This window comes from Magnolia sinica, chromosome 4, assembly GCF_029962835.1.
Source record: "Magnolia sinica isolate HGM2019 chromosome 4, MsV1, whole genome shotgun sequence".
Classification (NCBI taxonomy): domain Eukaryota; kingdom Viridiplantae; phylum Streptophyta; class Magnoliopsida; order Magnoliales; family Magnoliaceae; genus Magnolia; species Magnolia sinica.
The window spans coordinates 9049393-9073923 of NC_080576.1; the positions used below are offsets into that span (position 1 = coordinate 9049393).

Consider the following 24531-nt stretch of genomic DNA (forward strand, 5'->3'; position numbering starts at 1 on the left):
ACCATTAGAATAGACAATGATATGGTTACGAGATATTTGTTTTAGTAGATTAAAAGACACCAAATGTATGTTACATCTACCTTTATGTTGATAGTGTCTGGAGAAGGATAGTGACTAGTGTTAGCCCCACAGAAGTGACAGTTCTCATTGGAGAGAGGTCTACTTTAAAAAAAAAAAAAATGAAAAAGCCATTAAAAAAAAAAAGCCATCGAAATAGAGGGAATGATACCGGAAGCTTGCCAGAGTGGATCCCACGGAGGTGGAACAATGGTCGTAATGACCTTATGGGGTGGTGGTCCCCTCTCTCTAAAATTAATTCCAAAGAAAAATACAAATGGGCCACGATTCGGTCTTGGCCCTACATATAGATTTTCATACTAGTTTTGTAGAGTCCACCACACATCTCCATTTGATTTCCACTCCGACCATTAGCTCGGAAATTAATTTGAGGGCATGACTCCAAGAATGAGGGGAAAATTAAGATATCAAGGGTAGACCATACCAAATAATAACTTAGAAAGAAATGCCAATATCATCTCTACTTAAGGGTCACAAATGACTCCAATCAAAATGAAATCAACACCTTCAAAGGTATCAAAATGTATTGAATCAAATCTCACATATAGTAGGCCACATCTTAATTTAATGAGACCTACTATCTTTTTGGAAAAAAAGAAAAAAGAAAAACTTTTCTTTACTTCCACTAGAAGCATGCCCGTGCATTAGCTGAAGGGTATTTTTTTTGTTCTGGAAAAAAAAAAAAGAAGACTGGCTTAGGGTTATGGGTGTACATCGAGTCGAACCGAGTCGAGTTGGCCTCAGCTCGACTCAGCTCAACCACTAGCTGACCTCAGCTCGAACTCGGCTTGGCTCGGTCCTCGAGCCTAACTGGCCAACTTGGCTCAGTTTGGTCAGCAACTCAGGCTGAGTTCGAGCTAAGATCGAGCCAAGTTCGTTATTGAGGTATTTTCACAAACACCTGGACTGCACCTTCAAAATCTCACTGTATTTAAATTAGCAGTAATGATTTTACAAGTATTTTATCAAACACCTTTTAAGCAACATAAAAATCAAGAAAAAAAGAGTGTTGGTTTCATATACATACCTTCCTTGCCGCCAGCCACACTTCTTTAAGTCATTTCATCAAACACTTGGTGAGCAACATCAATATCAAAGTAACTAAGTCACCAAACTGGTTCGATCCGAGTTCGATTCGAGCTAGGATTGATTCGAGTCGAGTCGAGCTGGGGCAGCTCGAACTCAACTCCAACTCATTTTCGAGCTCAAAAAATCAGTTCAACTCGGCTCAAACTCAGCTTCGAACCGAGTCGAATGGAGCGAGCTAACGGAGCTAGCTCGGTTCGTGTACACGGCCAACAAAAGCAACAGTTATGAAAGCTTAAGGCCAAATTTTAAGTTTAGAGTAAGACCTTATTATCATTTTTAAAAAAAAAAACATATAAGTTATACGCACGCTGCAACCCTACTAAACAAAACACATGCGATCCATGTAACAAAATCCAAAGCATTCAAAACGGGGTCCCCACCATTGGTGGGGCTTATTTCCAAAATAAGATTGATTACAATCCTCAAACTTAAGATTTTAACGATAGGTATTCCTTTTCGTTGAATCCAGGCCATCGAATTTCGTTCTGAAACTTTCTTTTACCATCGATCTGAAATAGAAGAACTTCCTTCGCTGTAACCTTTTTTTGTTACGACCCATTAAAATGGGCCCACCATTTTGAACAGCCTGGATTGAGGTAGGTGTATATGCTGCATGTACAGTGGCCGCGGACATGGAGATGGACGGCCATACACGGATAAAACATTTGCACAGGTTTAAACTTCAAATAGGAAAAGCAGAAAAGAAGAAGAATGTCTAAATTACATAGTGGACCACTAAATCATTCAATCATGTGAATTGAAACAACTCCAGATCACGTCAGTTGTCTCCATCCAACGGTTAGGCTTATTTTAATATTTCATATGATATAAAATTTTCCTATGATATTTTAATATTCAGGTGCCTCACACGAATCCAGACCTTCCATCTGTAGAAACCTCTCATGGATCGCTCGTATCCCAAAAATCATACTGTTCGGACGATCACAACCACTGATTGGAGGACTTTGTCGAACAAAAATGGGTTGTTAAGGAAAAGTACAACAATGGACGAAGTTCCTTAAATTGACGGCTAGGATCATCAGATGGGTGCCATTTTCGAATGGGCCATGGTGCAAAAAGTCACACAGGTGAAATAATAACAGCTGTCCGGTCGGTGTAATGTTCCCAGCTGGCCCATCACACCGGCTCAGGTGGTTGAGCTGTTCTAGTCGTGCAATATATATTCATTCAGGCCTCTTCATTTTAAATTTAAAAATACAATTATTTTTGGGGCCCTTTGCTCCGCTACATGATCGATCTATGAGGCCCATCAAGATGTCTTTGTTATATCTATTACGTCTATCAGTTTAGCCAGCTCATTTTAAGATATCACTTTAGGTTATATCTAAAATTCAAGTGGGCGTGGAAATAGTGGTTAATGGATGCCCACCGTTGAAACATCTTTGGGCCACAGTAGCTACTTATGACGTGCGTCCATCTCCACGCGTGTTTAGTTAGCAACGGCACAAAGAGTGACATGGCAGGAAGAACAATCTGCTCATAATCCTGAAGTGCATTATGTTAGGATGCCGATTACGCCCCGTGCTCCTGTCATGAATGAAGTAGGGTTCTACTGGGCTTGCTATGATGTATGTGATTTGTCCATGCTACCTGTGACGCCCCGGATTTCATATCCCAAGTTTAGTAGTCGTTTTCCAAAATCATGAGGGTTAACTTACAAAGATAGCTCACATTTCATAGTTATATATATAAGTGAGAGATTGCAACAAAAGCTACAAAACCACACTTAAAGAGAATGTATAAAATATATTTCCACATATACAATTGGCTGCCCATAGGTTTTATACAAACCAATGACTCAAACTCAAATAAAATAACTAAAAAAAATAAGAATTTAAAAATAAAAAGTCGCGAGATTATCCAGTTCTTCGTGCTCCACATTAAAGTTAACTTGTACGTCATTTATATAACCTGCGCCACCTGAATACGGTTTGATAGCATAAATGTCTATCCCAGTAAGGTATACCCTCCAAGACATCACCCAGTGTCAGTTCACACTAACTTATTTCCCGAGCTCTTGAAGAACGCTCGGAAGTAGGGGGGCTACTATTATGGGTAAAAACATACTGATCAGATGTACATACTCGAAGACTATGGATTGCTTGAGAGCCGAAAAATAACATTAGCCTCAGAGGGCACCAAAGACCTTGTCCTCAGAAGTCGGCCCCAGTTATTAATTTTAGAGGTCGACCTCTGATATCTATAATGATCTTGGATGAAGATATCTTCCGTAATACACATTCACCATCCAAGAGGCCTTGCCATATAAGCCACCACCCTCGAAAGGTTATAAATACATCCGCAGATAAGTAAAGGTACACGGAATCTCTCACCCAAAACCCCTCAATACTACTAGACCTATATTCATAGCCTGACTTTAACATCGGAGGGTCCGCTGCTCTAACCAAGGTCTCCATTGTCTACTTCATGTGTAGATAATCAAAGGTCTATAAAGAGTAAACCAAATTTTTGCATTAACAAGGAACATTTTTCATTACTTATTTTTGAAGGGCTTGCATGCTTATTATTAAAAGAACAATGATACAAATAGAGCTTTAATAATAAGCAAAAAAAAAGCTCTTAGCAGTAGAGATGCCAATAGCCCCTCGATTTTGTACCTCTAAGGGCCTGTTTGGTTTTCCATAATACAGGTAAATTGCTGTAAATCACTGTAAAAAAGTAATTATTACATTCTTTCACCTGTTTGGAAACGAGTGAGTAATTTCACCTAGGAAACCGGTCCAAAAATGTTGACTTAAATTCGTGGGCCCCACCATAATGTATATAATATATCCGTGTCATCCATCTGTTTTATTAGAATATTTTGAGGTTTTATCCGAAAAAATTAGGAAGATCTAATGTTCAATTGGCCCACATGAAAGGAAACTATGGACTTAATTTGTCCACCGTTGAAAGTTGATTCTTTTACTAGGCCCGCGTTGAGGTTTATTCACCATCTAACCCGTTCATAGGGTCACATGGACATGGATAAGTGAAAAATATAAATATAAGCCTGATCTAAAATTTCTAAGGGCCTCAACAATTTTTTAATGGTAGGCATTTAATTCTCATAATTTCGTGTGGTGTGGTCCACTTGACCTTTGGATTTGCCTAATTTTTAAACTCATGCCTTAAATTCATTTGGCATAATGAATGGGCGGTGTGGATAAGGCACACACATTATGGTGGGCCTCATATTTATTTTACAAATTCCTCGATTTGAGTGCTTAAAAAGTAACCGGCCAACTTAGCATTGGGAAAGATGAAAGTAGATAAAGGTAATTACCTTGGTAAATAATGATTACTCATTTAAAACACGTAATTACACTTGAGCCAGAAAACCAAACAGGCCCTAAATAAAGTGGTTTTGACTCTTGGAATGATCTCATGGCAGCTCTGTGCCGAATTAGTGCCGTCAAATCGGATTGGTGGAGCACGACAGTAAATTGGATTGAAAGTGGCCCACCTCAGTTGTGGGTGTACATAATCAATGGTCCAATCGGCTGAAAATCATGAAATTCAGTTGATGGACAGAGGATTTCACGTGTACAACAAGATGGGCCTTAGGGCCACCATGTAATGTTGTATATGCAAAATCCAGTCCTTCTATCAGATTAACCCCAGGCTCAGATGAGCAATCCCAGATGCAACAATTAGTGAGGCCGCAACCATAGGTAGTTGTGTAAAGCCAGCACATGGCGTGTATCTTTCACTAAACCCACGTCACCATTTTTACATGGGTGGTTCAGCTAATTAGCTAATGGGTGTAATGTGTTTTTAGGTCTTGTAGCCTAAAATGGAAGTCAATATCTGACAATACTAGATTTACCTACAAACACCGTGAGCCCCGCGGACCTTGAAAGAAAAATCGAAGTCAATATGTAATTCTTTTCCCTCTTCGTCCATGTAATTTTTTTCCTTTATTAGCCGATTGGATGGAAAATGAACGTTATGGTGGGCCCTATGAATTTTTTTAACGGTGAAAATCATTATCCTTGCTATTTTTGGTGTGGTCCATTTGAGCTATGGATATGATTCGTTTTTTTGTCTAATGCTCTAAAATGATCTCGAAAAATGGATGAACGGTGTAGATATAATAAATACATCGTTGTGGGGCCATGTAACTTTGATCTCCTTTGAACCGTTCGTACAACAGGAGCTCGAGGAGCGTCGGCGCTCGTCTTCGCACGACACGTATCTACATCAGCTATATAGCTGCTGTTTGGTACACCAGCCAATGCGCTTCCTGTAAGTGGAACACCCTAATACGGTTCAATCCCTTCCAATCCATCCGGCCAAACGGGCCCTAAGTGGACGTGGATTACCTCCCTACCCTATCAGGACTGACTCGGTCCTGGCAGTTCACGGTCATATATGTATTTTATCCCGCCATCAATCCATTTTAAAAGATTATTTTAAGGCGTGTTCCCCTCAGATCCAATGTGGGCCACACCAAAAGAAGCAACGGTGGTAAATATGCTACCACAAAAAACTTCATAGGCCCATTGTTATGATTATTTTACATCCAACCTGTTCATGAGATCACATAAACCCGGTTGAAAGGAAATCACAAATATCAGATCGATAAGCAGCAGAAACTTTCGTGGCCCCTTAAAAAAGTTTTCAATGGTAAGTAACCGATCCTATTGTTTCCTGTGGTGTGGCATACATGAGCGTTGGATCTGCCTACTTTTTAAAACCATGCATTAAAATGATCTGTTAAAATGGATGAACGGCGTGGATAAATCACATATATTACAATGGGGGCCCTAGAGCCCCTGCAAGGACCGAGTCCGTCCTGGCAGGGTAGGAAGCAATCCGCGTCCTGTGTAAAGGTGACGAAGTGCGTGAAACAGCTGTTGTGGAGTGGAGGATCTGTCCCTCTCAAACGGCTAGTTCGTCCTGGTTGCCCAACAATTCCCCTTTTTATTATAAAATTAAAATAATACTCTTTTCTCTCTAACCGACCTTGCATTTCCCTATATATACCCTGCTTCCCTTCATCTCTCATCACTCATCTCTCCCTCTCTCGTTGCTTGCGAGTAAAATCTCTCTTTCTCTCTCTGCTTGCGATTAGAATCTCTCCCTCTCTCTGAGTGTAGACGAAGAAGAAGAAGATGGCATTCTCCTACAGCAGCTTCGTTGCGATTCTGATGATGCTGGGATTACTGCCAGGATCCGCACTCGCACAGGCGCCGGGATCCTCGCCATCAGCAGCCCCGACCGTCTCTCCTCCCCGACCGTCCCTCGCTCCGGCGTCTCCACCACCTGCCTCCGTCACGCCTCCCACATCCTCTCCTTCTCCGTTCTCCAAACCCCCAGCGTCTTCCCCGTCTCCATCGACCACTGTTTCCCCTCCGCCTCCACCTCCGTCGTCTCCCTCCCCTTCTTCATCTTCTCCCACCGGCTCTCCTACTCCGTCTATCTCCACCCCGCCGTTACCCGGCTCTCCGGCACAGTCTCCAGCTGACAACAGCGCCGCTCTCCCTGCCTTGAACAGAGTCGCTATCTCCGGCGTCTTCGCTGCCCTGCTCTTGTTGTAAATCTTCGCCGTTAGAATGGAGCTTTCTCAGCCGTCGATCTTTGCTGGGATGAATGATTGATAGATAGTGGATTGCTTCTTTTATTGATTTATACATTTTTTTCTTTCTTTTGCAATTTATTACGGAGATTTTATCTTCGTTGTAATTACATTATTCTTTTCATTTATATGAATAAATCTATTAAATTGGTAATGAAAAGCTTGGTATTCTAAGTGTGTCCAATGTCCATTTATCCAGACCGTTGAAATTCATCACGCTCATTTTGGACGGTCATTGTACGAAAAATTTCCCTGATAAAGTGAAATATACTCAAATGTATATGTCAACCGCTGTGATTCTAGTAGCATACTCGGGTGTTCTTACAAGTGGGGACCACAGCTCAGTTATCCTGACCGGTCGTCTGATGTACATGAGTTAGATGGACCATTGAGATATGGGCCAATTGGGTTTGCCCAAAGAAATACATCAGCCTTCGAAAATCCAAATTGAATCCAATCTGGAAGATTTTGGGGTCCCAGACCACGTTCAACAAAAAAAAAAAAAAAAAAAAAATGAAAAGCTACCAAAAAAAAAAAAAACCAGTTCCTAGATTGCTTTGTCCAGATAATCGGGTGTCCGAATGTCACGGTATGAGAGGATTCGGTGATCTGCACCGTTGGTTTTCACTGCAGATGAAGGATTTGCCAACGGTCTCCCAGGTTGCAAGATCCTATCAACTAAAATTAGAACCTTTTTATTATAATATATGTTCCGTTGATGTAAGATCCTGTGAGCTGTCTGTCAGTAGGATCGAAATGGAAATGTTAAAAATCATCCAATATCGGGGAGATTTTCGAGGCATACTACATTCGCGGTGGGACATAACAGACCGATTTTATGCTTACCAAATCACGGGACCCACTTGAAAACCTCTCTGTTAATGTGGGCCGGTGGTTCTAGTGGGGTATTGGATTTGTACGGGTGAAGCCCATGGTTAGGTGGTTGATCTAAGCCACTAACTAGATGGGGAACGACCGTGGATGCAACTTTTTCTAACAGGTCTCCCACTTTGGAAGATCATAGCCATGGAATCACTGGGTTTTTCTAGGTGATTGTGAGCCATTGCATAACTAATTCTTGGAAGGGGCTTACGTAATCCAACCCATCTATATAGATGAGTCGCCTCAGAAAATCTTCTGTGCTGAAAATTCAGCCCGATCCAAAACTCAGATGGACCACACAGCACAGTGAACATATTGTGAGAGGGAATGCAGGCAGATGATTAGTGTGTGGGGCCCACTGGATTGTGCAATATATAATCAAAGCCATTCAAACCCTTCATACGGCTTTTGTGCTGGGCAGGTACTTGGGTTTGTCACGTCTTTTAGGCCCATGAGATGGGCTTCAGCTTTGATAATTTTGGGTTGACGAATTTGATAGACGGTTGGATGGTAAGAGTTCATCATGTGGGCCCCAAATCTATCCAGCACCACCTAAAATTAGGGTGCTCCCGGTAACACTGGAGCGAGCGGCCCTCTGGTTGGAATGGCACGAGCCGAGGGGTGGACGTAGAGGTGGGCATCGAGCCGAGTCGAGTCAAGCTTGGCTTGGCTTGTCCACGATGTACTCGAGTTCGAGCTCAAGCTCGAGCTTGGCCTCGAGCTCAACATTAAAGCTTGGCTTGTTTGTCAAAGTTGTCGAGTCGAGTTCGAGTCGAGTCGAGTTTACCTCAAGTCGAGCTCGAGCTTGTTGGGTGAGAGAGTAATGGATTCTATTCTTGATCCTCCTCTATTGATGAAAAATTCAAAAATCTTAAGAGAATCAAAGCAAAACCCGATGAAAAAAACCAAACAAAGCTTCGAATTGGATGAGGAAACCTATAAGAACCGATCTGTTCTTGATCTTCTTCCACCAGCAGAAATCCAAGTACTAGAAAAGAAACAGAGCAGAACACAGATCAGAAATCCAAATAAAGAGCTCTAGCCAATCAGATCATTGGATTTCCTTGAAACTCTAACAAATTTGAGAAGAACCCATCTCGAATTTCTTGGGTTTCTCGCCAAAGAAGTATATCTCAAGATATTGAAATTATACTATTGTGGAGCTGAAATGAAAATTGGTGGTGGTGGTCGGGGCGGGCGTGCGGCTGGCAGTGGGCAGAGAAAGAGAAGAAAGGGAAAGGGAAGGGGGTGTGCGGTCGGGTAGAGACTCTAGGGTTTGTTTTTTATTTTTTTATTTTTAAGTTTAAACTTAAAACTTATAATAATAATAATAATAATAATAATAATAATATATATATATATATATATATATATATATATATAATTTATTTATTAATCGAGCCGAGCCGAGACGAGCTCGAGTTCGAGTTTCGAGTTGAGTCGAGTTCGAGCCGAGTCGAGTTGAAATGCCCCCCGGTCGAACTTGGCTTGAACTCAACTCAAACTTCAAATAATTAGCTTGGCTCGGCTCGAATTGGCCATTCAAGCCGAGTCAATCCGAGCTAACTTGAGCCGAGTCGAGTGGGCTTTTTGAGCTAGCTTGACTTGTGAACAGCCCTAGGTGGACGATATTGCCACATCAACTAGACATTTCGGCACAGTCCTCGTGTAGGATCTGCACCATTCATTCAGAAGGCCGGCTGTAAACATTCCATCACGCTGAGGAATAGTCTCATAAATTGGGTCACGTGTATGAGACAAATGAACGGTCAGAAAGAAGACTAACCGTTTATATATGACAAATGGCCAACCTATATGACAGATCAGCTTTATTCTAAGATCAGGGCAAGCTCATGCTGGGCCCCACTTGATAAATGGCTCGGATTTCAGCGCACCCGTGCCACGACCATCGGAGGGAGCCCAGTGGCATACGAATTGCATCATGCCCTGCCTAGGCCCACTGTGACGTATGCGTTTTATCCAGGCCGTTCATCCATTTTCACATATCATTTTAGAATAAGAGACAGAAAAAGGAAGCTTATCCAAGGCTCAACTGGACCACAACACAGGAAGCAATGATTATAATGACCGCACCGTTGAAACCGTCCTAAGGGCCCACCTTGATATTTATTTGCCATCCAACCTGTTCATAAGGTCACATAGAACTGAATGATGGGAAAATACGAGATCAAAACCTACATGGCTGCCAAGAAGCTTTTAATGGTGGGTGTTCAATCCCCACCGTGTGGTCCACTTGATCCTTGGATCTGCCTTAAAAAAAGCACTAACATGACGTAGCAAAATGGATGGACAGCGTAGATAAAGCACGTTCATCAGGGTGTCCAGGCAAGGTAGGATGCATTACCCGTCCATATGCAGGCATGCCGACAAGTACTTTGACACCCTGGTCGTGCTTCCTACTAATGTTATTTTGGTGGGACGTGGGACAACCATGAAAGTACTGTCATGTATTTTTTTAATAACATCTGACACCGAAACTGCTGTGTTTAAGTGACGATTGAAATGTCCCAACGAAAATAAACGGTTGTCACTTTATACCTAAAAGATTTGTTTTGTTTTGCTCTGTTTTTTGTTTTGTTGCTTTTTCGGTTTTTCGTTCTCGTTTTCAAAATAGGAACGTGAGCTCCACAATATGGTTATGTCAACTACTTATCAAATTTGATTTGTTCATTTTAATTGATTAGTTGTAAACCATCTAACGATTTTTTTGAAGTTTTGTTGAAGCTCTCTTTGACCGACAATCTCATTAAAGTTGTTCTTTAATTTTAAAGTAATTTATAAGGTGTAGTCCATCTGTGATTTTTTTTATTGTTAAACTTGAATTGATGGCATGAAATTAAAACCCGGTTGGTTTAGATGGGTTAGATTTACTTCGTAACAAGCCAATAGATTCACATAAGCTATTTGATGGGTTCTTATGGTGGGACTCTATCGCATGAAGGCCATTTTTCATTTTACCTTTATTTCTCATTTGTTTTTTATACTAGACAGGACCATGAGTGAAAGCTTTCACAACAGATGGAAGTTGTGCAAAATACCACCACACTCTCCAGGGACAACGATACTCTCCGACAAAGCTTCGGTAGGCATGTATACGAACCGAGCTAGCTTGATTAGCTTGCTCGACTCGACTCGAAAAAGCTCGATTCAACTTGGTTCGAAGCTTAGTTCGAGCCGAGTCGAGCTGATTTTTTTAGCTCAAAATTGAGTTCGAGCCGAGCTTGAGCTGGCCTCAACTCGACTCGACTCGAATCAAACCCAACTCGAATTGAACTTGGATCGAACCAGTTCGGTGACTTGGTTACTTTGATATTAATGTTGCTCACCAAGTGTTTGATGAAATGACTTAAAGAAGTGTGGCTGGTGGCAAGGAAGGTATGTATATGAAACCAACACCTTTTTTTTCTTGATTTTTATATTGCTTGGAAGTTGTTTGATAAAATACCTATAAAACCATTGTTGCTGTCTCAAATACAGTGAGATTTTGAAGGTGCAGTCCAGGTGTTTGTGAAAATGCTGCAATGACGAACTTGGCTCGATCTTGGCTCGAACTGGCCCGAGCTGCTGATCGAACCGAGCCGAGCTGGCCAGTCAAGCTCGAGGACCGACCCGACTCGAGTTCGAGCTGAGGTTAGCTAGTGGCCAAGCCGAGTCGAGCTGAGGCCAACTTGACTCGGTTCAACTCGATGTACACCTGTAAGCTCCAATGAAGCTCAATACACTCTCTAGACATAAAACAAATGTTTTTTTGAATAAGTACATTGTCCAATGGGTTAGGAATGTCTAAACGAACCGATAAAGGGATACTCGTGCAATCTTTGCTATCTAACAATAAAAAAGTTGGCGTGTAAAAACTGTCGAGCCTCATATCTTGAATAGGTACATTGATTGATTGGGTAGGGATGTCTGCACGAACTGATAAAAGGACGTCCATGCAATCTTCTCTATAAACATATGTATTCATATTTGTTGATAGCTCATTCGGATTTACATACATGGGTTCTTCGACTACACTTGTATATTTGACTTTCTCTATATATACAAGTATATGAACATTGATGTTTTGACCAAAGAAAATCATTTATGTCATGACATCGTCGTCTTCTATGATAATTTATAATCGAAGTAATATGGTGCACTGCAAAGTGTAAATAACATTCATTCTAACCTCGTATTTACCAGGTGTTGTCTTTATAATCTTGTGCATTTTAGATATGAGCTCATGATACTTAATTTCAGTGCTCACAATAACAAACTTAGATTCACCACCCTTATACGACCATATCTCTTGTTCATATATTAGTTACCCATCATAATGGCAGCACATGGATCGAAAAGCAATGATGTTCAAATATTGTTGTACCTTAAAGAAAAAAGCTTAGGCTGTTAGACTTACAATAACAATGTAATAATTTCAAATAGATCTCTATTGTCACTTCTCAGGATCTCTCTTGTGCATTTTCAACGGAATTTCAATTGAGCTTAGTCCAAAGACATCGGTTGTGCATTTTTTATAGGATCCCCATTAAGCTAGTACATGAATCTCCATTGTGCATTTTAATAGGATCTCATTGAGCTCTGTCCGAAGATCTCTATTGTGCATTTTCAACAAGATCTGCTTTGAGTTTAGCCCATGGATTTCCATTGTGCATTTTTTATAAAATCACCATTGAGTTTAGTCTAAGGATATCCGTTGTGCATTTTTAACAAGATCCTCATTGTGTTTAGTACCATGGATCTTTGTTATGCATTTTCAACAGTATCCCCATTGAGTTTAGTCTACAGATATCTGTTGTGCATTTTTGACAAGATCCTCATTAAGCTTAGTCTAAGGATCTTCGATGTGCATTTTTATTTTTTATTTTTTTACAGGATCTCCATTGAGCTTAATCTATGTCTCCATTATGCATTTTTCACAGCATCACCATTAAGCTTGGTCTAAAGATCTCCGTAGTGCAATTTCCACATGATCCCCATTAAGCTTAGTCCATGAATCTCTATCATTTTTTTACAGAGTCCTCATTGAGCTTAGTCCAAGAATCTTCGTTGTCATTTTTGACCGTCTTCATTGAGCTTAGTCCAAAGATCTTCGTTATGCATTTCCAATAGGATTCCCATTTAGCTTAGTCCATATATGCATCTCTGTCGTGCATTTCCAATAGGATCACCGTTGGAATGGACAATGATATGGTTATGAGATATTTGTTTTAATAGATTAAAAAACACCAAATGTATGTTACATCTACCCTTATGTTGATAGTGTCTTGAGAAGGATAGTGACTAGTGTTAGCCCCACAGAAGTGACAGTTGTCATTGGAGAGAGGTCTACTTTCAAAAAAAAAAAAAAAAAATGAAAAAGCCATTTAAAAAAAAAAAAAAGCCACCGAAATAAAGAGAATGATACCAGAAGCTTGCCAGAGTGGATCCCACAAAGGTGGATCAATGGTTGTAATGACCTTATAGGGTGGTGGTCCCCTCTCTCTAAAAGTAATTCCAGAGAAAAATACAAATGGGCCACGATTCGTTCTTGGCCCTACATATAGATTTTCATACTAGTTTTGTGGAGTCCACCACACATCTCCATTTGAATCCACTCCGACCATTAGCTCGGAAATTAATTTTAGGGCACGACTCCAGAATGAGGGGAAAATTAAGATATCAAGGGTAGACCATACCAAATAATAACTTAGAAAGAAATGCCAATATCATCTCTACTTAAGGGTCACAAATGACTCCAATCAAAACGAAATCAACACCTTCAAAGGTATCAAAATGTACTGAATCAAATCTCACATATAGTAGGCCACATCTTAATTTAATGAGACCTACTATCTTTTTGGGAAAAATAAAAATAAATTTGTTTTCTTCCACTAGAAGCATGCCTGTGCATTAGCTGACGGGTATTTTTTTTGTTATAGAAAAAAAAAAAAAAAAAGGCTAGCTTAGGGTTAGGGGTGTACATCGAGTCGAACCGAGTCGAGTTTGCCTCAGCTCGACTCGGCTCGGCCACTAGCTGACCTCAGCTCGAACTCGGCTTGGCTCAATCCTCGAGCCTGACTGGCCAGCTCGGCTCGGTTTGGTCAGCAGCTCGGGCCGAGTTCATTATTAACGCATTTTCACAAACACCTGGACTGCACCTTCAAAATCTCACTGTATTTGAAATAGTCGTGATGGTTTTACAAGTATTTTATCAAATACCTTTTAAGCAACATAAAAATCAAGAAGAAAAGGGTGTTGGTTTCATATACATACCTTCCTTGCCGCCTGCCACACTTCTTTGGGTCATTTCATCAAACACTTCGTGAGCAACATCAATATCAATGTAACTGAGTCACCGAACTGGTTCGATCCGAGTTTGATTCGAGCTGGGTTTGATTCGAGTCGAGTCGAGCTGGGGCCAGCTCGAACTCGGCTCCAACTCATTTTCGAGCTCAAAAAATCAGTTCGACTAGGCTCGAACTCAGCTTCGAACCGAGTCGAATGGAGTGAGCTAACGGAGCTAGGTCGGTTCGTGTACACGGCCAACAAAAGCAACAGTTATGAAAGCAAGGCCAAATTTTAAGTTTATAGTAAGACCTTATAATCATTTTAAAAAAAAAAAAAAACATATAAGTTATACGCACGCTGCAACCCTACTAAACAAAACACATGCGATCCATGCAACATAATCCAAAGCATTCAAAACGTGGTCGCCACCATTGGTGGGGCTTATTTCCAAAATAAGATTGATTACAATCCTCAAACTTAAGATTTTAACGATGGGTATTCCTTTTCGTTGAATCCAGGCCATCGAATTTCGTTCTGGAACTTTCTTTTACCATCGATCTGAAATAGAAGAACTTCCTTCGCTGTAACTTTTTTTTTGTTACGACCCGTTAAAATGGGCCCGCCATTTTGAACAGCCTGGATTGAGGTAGGTGTATATGCTGCAAGTACAGTGGCCGCGGACATGGAGATGGACGGCCATACACGGATAAAACATTTACACATGTTTAAACTTCAAATAGGAAAAGTAGAAAAGAAGAAGAATGTCTAAATTACATAGTGGACCACTAAATCATTCAATCATGTGAATTGAAACAACTCCAGATCACGTCAGTTGTCTCCATCCAACGGTTAGGCTTATTTTAATATTTCATATGATATAAAATTTTCCTATGATATTTTAATATTCAGGTGCCTCACACGAATCCAGACCTTCCATCTGTTGTAACCTCTCATGGATCGCTCGTATACCAAAAATCATACTGTTCGGACGATCACAACCACTGATTGGAGGACTTTGTCGAACAAAAATGGGTTGTTAAGGAAACGTACAACAATGGACGAAGTTCCTTAAATTGATGGCTAGGATCATCAGATGGGTGCCATTTTCGAATGGGCCATGGTGCAAAAAGTCACACAGGTGAAATAATAACAGCTGTCCGGTCGGTGTAATGTTCCCAGCTGGCCCATCACACCGGCTCATGTGGTTGAGCTGTTCTAGTCGTGCTATATATATTCATTCAGGCCTCTTCATTTTAAATTTAAAAATACAATTATCTTTGGGGCCCTTTGCTCCGCTACATGATCGATCTTTGAGGCCCATCAAGATGTCTTTGTTATATCTATTACGTCTATCAGTTTAGCCAGCTCATTTTAAGATATCACTTCAGGTTAGATCTAAAATTCAAGTGGGCGTGGAAATAGTGGTTAATGGATGCCCACCGTTGAAACATCTTTGGGCCACAGTATCTACTTATGACGTGCGTCCATCTCCACGCGTGTTTAGTCAGCAACGGCACAAAGAGTGACATGGCAGGAAGAACAATCTGCTCATAATCCTGAAGTGCATTATGTTAGGATGCTGATTACGTCCCGTGCTCCTGTCATGAATGAAGTAGGGTTCTACTGGGCTCGCTATGATGTATGTGATTTATCCATGCTATCTGTGATGCCCTGGATTTTGTATCTCGAGTTTAGTACTCGTTTTTCAAATTTCTGAGTATTAACTTACAAGGATAGCTCACATTTCACAGTAATATATATATTTATAAGTGAGTGATTGCAACAAAAGCTACAAAACCACACATAAAGGGAATATATAAAATATACTTCAACATATACAAATAGTTGCCCATACGGTTTATACAAACCAATGACTCAAACTCAAATGAAATAACTAAAAAAAATAGAAACTTTAAAATAAAAAGTCGCGAGATTATTCAATTCTTCGTGCTTCATATTAAAGTTAACCTATACGTCATTTATATAATCTGTGCCACCTGAATACAGTTTGATAGCGTCAATGTCTATCCCAGTGAGGTATACCCTCCAAGACATCACCCAGTATCAGTCCATGCTAACTTATTTCTTGAGCTCTTGAAGAACGCATGGAAGTAAGGGGCTACTATTATGGTTAAAAACGTACTGATCAGATGTACATGCTCGAAGACTATGAATTGCTTGAAAGCCGAAAAATAACTTCGGCCTTAGAGGGCACCAAAGACATTGTCCTCAGAAGTTGGCCTCGGTTATTAATTTTAAAGGTCGACCTCCGATATCTACAAGGTCTTGGATGAAGATATCTTCCGTAATACGCAATCACCATCTAAAAGGCCTTACCATATACGCCACCACCCTCAAAAGGTTATAAATACATCCGCAGATAAGTAAAGGTACGTGAAATCTCTCACCCAAAACCCCTCAATACTACTAGACCCATATTCATAGCCTGACTTTAACATCGGAGGGTCTGCTGCTCTAACCAAGGTCTCCATTGTATTCTTCATGTGTAGGTACTCAAAGGTCTATAAAGAGTAAACCAAATTTTTGCATCAACAAGGAACATTTTTCATTACTTATTTTTGAAAGGCTTGCATGCTTGTTATTTAGAGAACAATGTTACAAATAGAGCTTTAATGATAAGCAAAAAAAAGCTCTCAGCAGTAGAAATGCCAACAACCCCTCGATTTTGTACCTCTAAAAATAAAGTGGTGTTGACTCTTGGAATGTTCTTATGGCAGTGCTGTGCCGAATTAGTGCCGTCAAATCGGATTGGTGGAGCACGACAGTAAATTAGATTGAAAATGGCCCACCTCAGTTGTGGGTGTACATAATCAATGGTCCAATCGGCTGAAAATCATGGAATTCAGCTGATGGACAGAGGATTTCACATGTACAACAAGATGGGCCTTAGGGCCACCATGTTATGTTGTATATGCAAAATCCAGTCCTATCAGATTAACCCCAGACTCAGATGAGCCATCCCAGATGCAACAATTAGTGAGGCCCCAACCATAGGTAGTTGTGTAAAGCCAGCACATGGCGTGTATCTTTCAATAAACCCACGTCACCACTTTTACATGGGTGGTTCAGCTAATTAGCTAATAGGTGTAATGTGATTTTAGGTCTTGTAGCCTAAAATGGAAGTCAATATCTGACAATACTAGATTTACCTACAAACACCGTGAGCCCCACGGACCTTGAAAGAAAAATCAAGTCAATACGTAATTCTTTTCCCTCTTCGTCCATGTAATTTTTTACATTATTAGACGATTGGATGGAAAATGAGCGTTATGGTGGGCCCTATGAATTTTTTAACGGTGAAAATCATTATCCTTGCTATTTTTGGTGTGGTCCATTTGAGCTATGGATATGATTCGTTTTTTTGTCTAATGCTCTAAAATGCTCTCGAAAAATGGATGAACGGTGTAGATATAATAAATACATCATTGTGGGCCATGTAACTTTGATCTCCTTTGAACCGTTCGTACAGAACTCGAGGAGCGTCGGCGCTCATATTCGCACGACACGTGTCTACTTCAGCTATATAGTTGCTGTTTGGTACACCAGCCAATGCGCTTCCTGTAAGTGGGACACCCTAATACCATTCAATCCCTTCCGATCCATCCGGCCAAACGGGCCCTAAGTGGACGTGGATTACCTCCCTACCCTATCAGGACTGACTCGGTCCTGGCAGTTCACGGTGATATATGTATTTTATCCCGCCATCAATCCATTTTAAAAGATTATTTTAAGGTATGTTCCCCTCAGATCCAATGTGGGCCACACCAAAAGAAGCAACGGTGGTAAATATGCTACCACAAAAAACTTCATAGGCCCATTGTTATGATTATTTTACATCCAACCTGTTCATGAGATCACATAAACCCGGTTGAAAGGAAATCACAAATATCAGATCGATAAGAAACAGAAACTTTTGTGGCCCCTTAAAAAAGTTTTCAACGGTAAGTAACCAATCCTATTGTTTCCTGTGGTGTGGCATACTTGAGAGTTGGATCTGCCTACTTTTCAAAATAATGCATTAAAATGGTCTGATAAAATGGATGAACGGCGTGGATAAATCACATATATTACAGTGGGGGCCTAGAGCCCCTGCAAGGACCGAGTCCGTCCTGGCAGGGTAGGAAGCAATCCGCGTCCTGTGTAAAGGTGACGAAGTGCGTGAAACAGCTGTTGTAGAGTGGAGGATCTGTTCCTCTCAAACGGCTAGTTCGTCCTGGTTGCCCAATAATTCCCCTTTTTATTATAAAATTAAAATAATACTCTTTTCTCTCTAACCGACCTTGCATTTCCCTATATATACCCTGCTTCCCTTCATCTCTCATCACTCGTCTCTCCCTCTCTCCTTGCTTGCGAGTAAAATCTCTCTTTCTCTCTCTGCTTGCGTTTAGAATCTCTCCCTCTCTCTGAGTGTAGAGGAAGAAGAAGATGGCTTTCTCCTACAGCAGCTTCGTTGCGATTCTGATGATGCTGGGATTACTGGCAGGATCCGCACTCGCACAGGCGCCGGGATCCTCGCCATCAGCAGCCCCGACCGTCTCTCCTCCCCGACCGTCCCTCGCTCCGGCGTCTCCACCAACTGCCTCCGTCACGCCTCCCACATCCTCTCCTTCTCCGTTCTCCAAACCCCCAGCGTCTTCCCCGTCTCCATCGACCACTGTTTCCCCTCCCCCTCCACCTCCGTCGTCTCCCTCCCCTTCTTCATCTTCTCCCACCGGCTCTCCTACTCCGTCTATCTCCACCCCGCCGTTACCCGGCTCTCCGGCACAGTCTCCAGCTGACAACAGTGCCGCTCTCCCTGCCTTGAACAGAGTCGCTATCTCCGGATCTGCTATCTCCGGCGTCTTCGCTGCCCTGCTCTTGTTGTAAATCTTCGCCGTTAGAATGGAGCTTTCTCAGCCGTCGATCTTTGCTGGGATGGATGATTGATAGATGGTGGATTGCTTCTTTTATTGATTTATACATTTTTTGCTTTCTTTTGCAATTTATTACGGAGATTTTATCTTCGTTGTAATTACATTATTCTTTTCATTTATATGAATAAATCTATTAAATTGGTAATGAAAAGCTTGGTATTCTAAGTGTGTCCAATGTCCATTTATCCAGACCGTTGAAATTCATCACGCTCATTTTGGACGGTCATTGTACGAAAAAATTCCCTGATAAAGTGAAATATACTCAAATGTATATGTCAACCGCTGTGATTCTAGTAGCATACTCGGGTGTTCTCACAAGTGGGGACCACAGCTCATTTATCCTAACCGGTCGTCTGATGTACATGAGTTAGATGGACCATTGAGATATGGGCCAATTGGGTTTGCCCAAAGAAATACATCAGCCTTCGAAAATCCAAATTGAATCCAATCTGGAAGATTTTGGGGTCCCAGACCACGTTCAACCAAAAAAAAAAAAACCAGTTCCTAGATTGCTTTGTCCAGATAAACGGGTGTCCGAATGTCACGGTATGAGAGGATTCGGTGATCTGCACCGTTGGTTTTCACTGCAGATGAAGGATTCGCCAACGGTCTTCCAGGTTGCAAGATCCTATCAACTAAAATTAGAACCTTTTTTATTATAATACATGTACCGTTGATGTAAGATACTGTGAGCTGTCTATCAGTAGGATCGAAATGGAAATGTTAAAAATCATCCTATATCGAGGAGATTTTCGAGGCATACTACATTCGCGGTGGGACATAACAGACCGATTTTATGTTTACCAAATCACGGGACCCACTTGAAAACCTGTCTGTTAATGTGGGCCGGTGGTTCTAGTGGGGTATTCGATTTGTACGGGTGAAGCCCATGGTTAGGTGGTTGATCTAAGCCACTAACTAGATGGGGAACGACCGTGGATGCAACTTTTTCTAACAGGTCTCTCAGTTTGGAAGATCATAGCCATGGAATCACTGGGTTTTTCTAGGTGATTGTGAGTTCTTGGAAGGGCTTACGTAATCCAACCCATCTATATAGATGAGTCACCTCAGAAAATCTTCCGTGCCGAAAATTCAGCCCGATCCAAAACTCAGATGGACCACACAGCACAGTGAACATATTGTGAGAGGAATGCAGGCAGATGATTAGTGTGTGGGGCCCAGTGGATTGTGCAATATATAGATTGCACAATCCAGCTTTTGTGCTAGGCAGATACTTGGGTTTGTTACGCCTTTTAGGCCCATGAGACGTGCTTCAGCTTAGATAAGATTTGATTATTTTGGGGTGACGAATCTGATAGACGGTTGGATGATAAGAATTCATCAGGTGGGCCTCAAATCTATCCAGCACCACCTAAAATTAGGGTGCTCCCGGTAACACTGGAGCGAGCGGCCCTCTGGTTGGAATGGCACGAGCCGAGGGGTGGACAATATTGCCACATCAACTTGACATTTCGGCACGGTCCTCGTGTAGGATCTGCACCATTCATTCAGAAGGTCCGCTGTAAATATTCCTTCGCGCCGAGCAATAGTCTCATAAATTGGGACGCGTGTATGAGACAAATGAACGGTCCGGGAGGAGACTAAGGGCCTGTTTGGGAGCATGGATTTGGAACCCCTGGATTCGGAACCCCTGGATTGGAAACGGATTGGCAATCCTTTCCGTGTGTTTGGCACTCTGATGTGTGAATCAACTTTAACTCAAAAATACCTGCATAGTACATTTGTAGGGATTTTAATTTAATTACTAAATTAACTTTAATATTTCTAATTAGTGAGATATATAATTTTTTACACTATGGTTGTGATAAGCCCGCTAAAATATATGCTGTGCCAGAAAATGATGAAATTCTAAGTCTTGGATATACCGCAAGCACAAGGTTGTCTAAGTGACTAACTAATGATTTTTAATCTTTGATTAATATGGACAATGTTTGGATTGTGCTGGACAATATTTGGATTGTGCCGATTTACATGGACAATGTTTGAACGATGCTGATCATCATTAGTGGGCCATATGCCCAATAGAATAATAGTGTACAGTTACGTACTTTTTTTTTTTTTTTTTTTGCTTAGATTGTTAGTACACCCACCGTGAGTTCTCACTTCACTGTTAGCCACCGCACTAGGAAATTGATACAAGGCCTTAGTGGAATGAGGTATCTTTCACGCAGTCTACCACTTAAGCTGTGGATGGGGGTATGACACACATGTTAAACCTGCAACTATTGAAACAATTTTAGGTGTAATCCAAGCTCTCACTTTAGATTGTAAACCCCTCAAAAGGGTGTTTCAAATCTCAGTTACTTTATGCTACCAAAACAGCAAGGAGATTGTCTATCCCCTCTAATCCACGGTCCCAAACAACCCCTAACCGTTTATATATGAAAAATGGCCAACCTAAATGACAGCTCAGCTTTATTCTAAGATCAGGGCAAGCTCACGCTGGGCCCCACCTGAAAAATGGCTCGGATTTCAGCGCACCCGTGCCACGACCATCGGAGGGAGCCCGGTGGCATACGAATTGCATCATGCCTGCCTAGGCCCACTGTGATGTATGCGTTTTATCCACGCTGTCCATCCATTTTAACATATCATTTTAAAATAAGATTCAAAAAAATGAGGCAGATCCAAGGCTCAAGTGAACCACAGCACACGAAGCAGCGATGATAATAACCGTACGGTTGAAAACCGTCCTAAGGGCCACCTTGATGTTTATTTGCCATCTAACCTGTTTGTCATAGAACTGGATCATGGGAAAACACGAGATCAAAACTTAAGCGTTTCGTAAGAAGCTTTTAATGGTGGGCATTCAATCCCTACAGTGTGGTCCACTTATCATTGGATCTGCCACAAAAAGCCCTAACATGACACGGCAAAATGCATGGACAGCGTAGATAAAGCACGTACATCACGATGTCTAGGCATGGCAGGATGCAATGAGCGTCCACATGCAGGCGTGCCGACAACTTATGTTATTTTCGTAGGTCATTGACAACCATGAAAGTACGGTCATGTTTTTTTTAATAACAACTGACACCGAAACTCCTGTGTTTAAGTGATGATTGAAATGTCCCCAACGGTTGTCATTTTATATATAAAAGCTGTGTGTTTTTTTTTTTTTTTCTCAAATAACAATGGCCCTAGGCCCAGGGTAATGTATTTTCTAATAACATCTAAAGTTCCTTTTTAAAATATGAATGTGAGCCTCTTTAAAATATGATTGGGACAGTTCCTTGTCATATCTAAACCATTTATTTCAATGGGACAGTCATAAACCATATAATGATGTTTTTCAAGTCGTGTTGAAGCCCTTTGTGGCTTATAATCTTACTAATGTTGTTCTTTAATTTTAAACTATGCATATTATTTTTCATTTGTGATTAATTTTGCTATCAAACTTGAGGTGATGACATGGAATTAAAATTCGATTTGTTTAACTGGGTTGGATTTGCTTCTTAACAAGCCAATGGGCCTCGCAGAAGATATTTGATTAGTTCTCATGTGGGATTACCACTGGAAGGCCATTAGGCATTTTCCTTTTCTTTCTCTTTTATTTTTTTACAGTATGGGATCACATGAGCTGAAGCTTTCATGATGGATGGAAGTTGCGTGAAATACCACCACTCTCCAAGGGCCACGATACTCTTCAATAGAGTTTTGATAAAGATTAATACACTCTCTAAATAGAAATAAATGTTTTTTAAGTAAGTGCATTGTTCAATAGGCTAGGGATGTCTGAACGAACTAGTAAAGGGATGCTTGTGCAATCTTCGCTATCTAACAATTAAAAAGTTAGTGCATGAAAATTGTCAGGAATAAATACATTGCATGATTGGCTATATGACGCAGGAAGGACGTGTTGAGGAAGAACATGTTTAGGTCAAGCATTGTCTTCCTCGGGGGGATAACTATTATGAATCCATTTAACTCTTTCTAGAAATTCATAATAGATCAATTGATAATTAACTTATCCGTATATGTCCATGTTACATCATTAATATATAAAAAAAAAAATCAAAAGTTGTAATTACTAAAATTAGCAAAATTCTAACTCAAATAAAAATCCTAATTCTAATAAAACTCTTCTAAAAATAAAATTTTCAATTAAAATTTTACTAAAAGAGTCTTAACATAATTACAAGTTGTTTCTAAAAAAGAAGAAAATCTAAAACTATAAAAATATTAAAATTTAAAAAAATAAAATCAGAATTACTAAAAATAGTAAATTTTTCTTAAAATTTTATTTTTGAGCTAAAAATGTATGTTTTCTGATGAAATGCACAAACACAGTCCACTTTGTGGGTCAGTTCACCTTTTATGACTCATTTCAGTAAAAATTGATAGGTTATTTACCCCGTAACAATACCTAGATCAAAAGTTATGATCAATTTACAATCCGCCTTTTAATACAACCATGCCATCCTACATCACTTCGGATGTCTACACAAACCGATAAAGAAATGTCCTCACAGTCTTCTCTATATACAAAAGTATTTATAGTTGTTGATGATTCATTTAGATCTATGAACGCGGGTTCTTAAAGTACACCTGTACATTTAATTCTCTCTCTCTCTCCCTCTATATATATATATACACACACACATTGATGTTTTACACCTTGATCCATAGCTCAACTAGTAGACTGAGCGGACATAGCTCAACTGTCTACTGACAGTGGGTGTGTTCTAACAAGCTAACCAAAAAAAACATGGACATTTTAACCGAAAAAAATCATATACATTATAACATCGTTGTCATCTCTGATTATTTGTAATTGAAGTAATACTTAAATAACACTCATCCTAACCACATATTCATTGAGCGCTGTCTTCACAACCTTGTACATTTTAAATACAAGCTCATCATACCTATAAGTCATTAATTCTATTTAATTACTTCTAACCATCCATGTGATATTCATAAATGAATGGTTAGGATTGATTGATCATAGTGATTTTAGATATATGATTTATACACAATGAAATTTAATTTAGATGGTCTAGATGGCTGCAGCACGTGAGAAGATGATAGCGTACGGCCACTTGAAGAATTAGTTGTAACCCGGGTGACACGTTAACGGGGATTGCCCTGACTTTGGGGTCAATATATGTATGTGCTGTATATCTCACCACATCACTACACCGACCGGCGATTCCTGAGGGCGGTGACAGCTGCACTACCTAAACCGCGTACCTTCTCAGCAAAGGCATTCCACGTGTAGCGAAAGTCACGGCCTCCGCCTTACTTGCCCATGTGACAAAAAAAAAAGAAAAAGAACCTGATGTTTATGCCTCTTGATACGCAGGCACTGGGACACTTCTACGGGACCACTAGCTGAAATTAAACCGACTAAATCACAGAAGAATACGGATCCTCTGCTTGCGTCAAGCAGGAAAATCATGGTTATTGCAATATAATTGGACGGTATCATCACACATCGTCATTGCCGACTGGCATCGATCAACGACGATACAGGGAAGCAGAAAAGTCATGCTTTGGGCGAACAGAGTCTCCGGACTCGTTATGAATACGGAAATAACCGCCCAATGTCTAATTAGTGGACACCTGTCGCATCGTAACCACAGATGTCCAGACGCGGAGAAAGTTCATGGGAAGGTATGAAAGAGACGCGTTAGT

The 24531-nt window shown here is 40.7% G+C and overlaps 2 protein-coding genes across 2 annotated transcripts; both read left to right on the forward strand.

The window, feature by feature from the left end:
• Nucleotides 1-6305: 6305 nt before the first annotated feature.
• On the forward strand, nt 6306-6731 carry LOC131242018 (proline-rich receptor-like protein kinase PERK1). The gene has a single exon (XM_058240372.1). The coding sequence runs from the start codon at nt 6306-6308 to the stop codon at nt 6729-6731; it is 426 nt and encodes a 141-aa protein (XP_058096355.1).
• An 11654-nt stretch (nt 6732-18385) lies between these two features.
• LOC131242019 (classical arabinogalactan protein 9-like) lies at nt 18386-18826 on the forward strand. Its single transcript, XM_058240373.1, has one exon. It carries the CDS (start codon nt 18386-18388, stop codon nt 18824-18826), a length of 441 nt encoding a protein of 146 aa, XP_058096356.1.
• The last annotated feature ends 5705 nt before the right edge of the window (nt 18827-24531 follow it).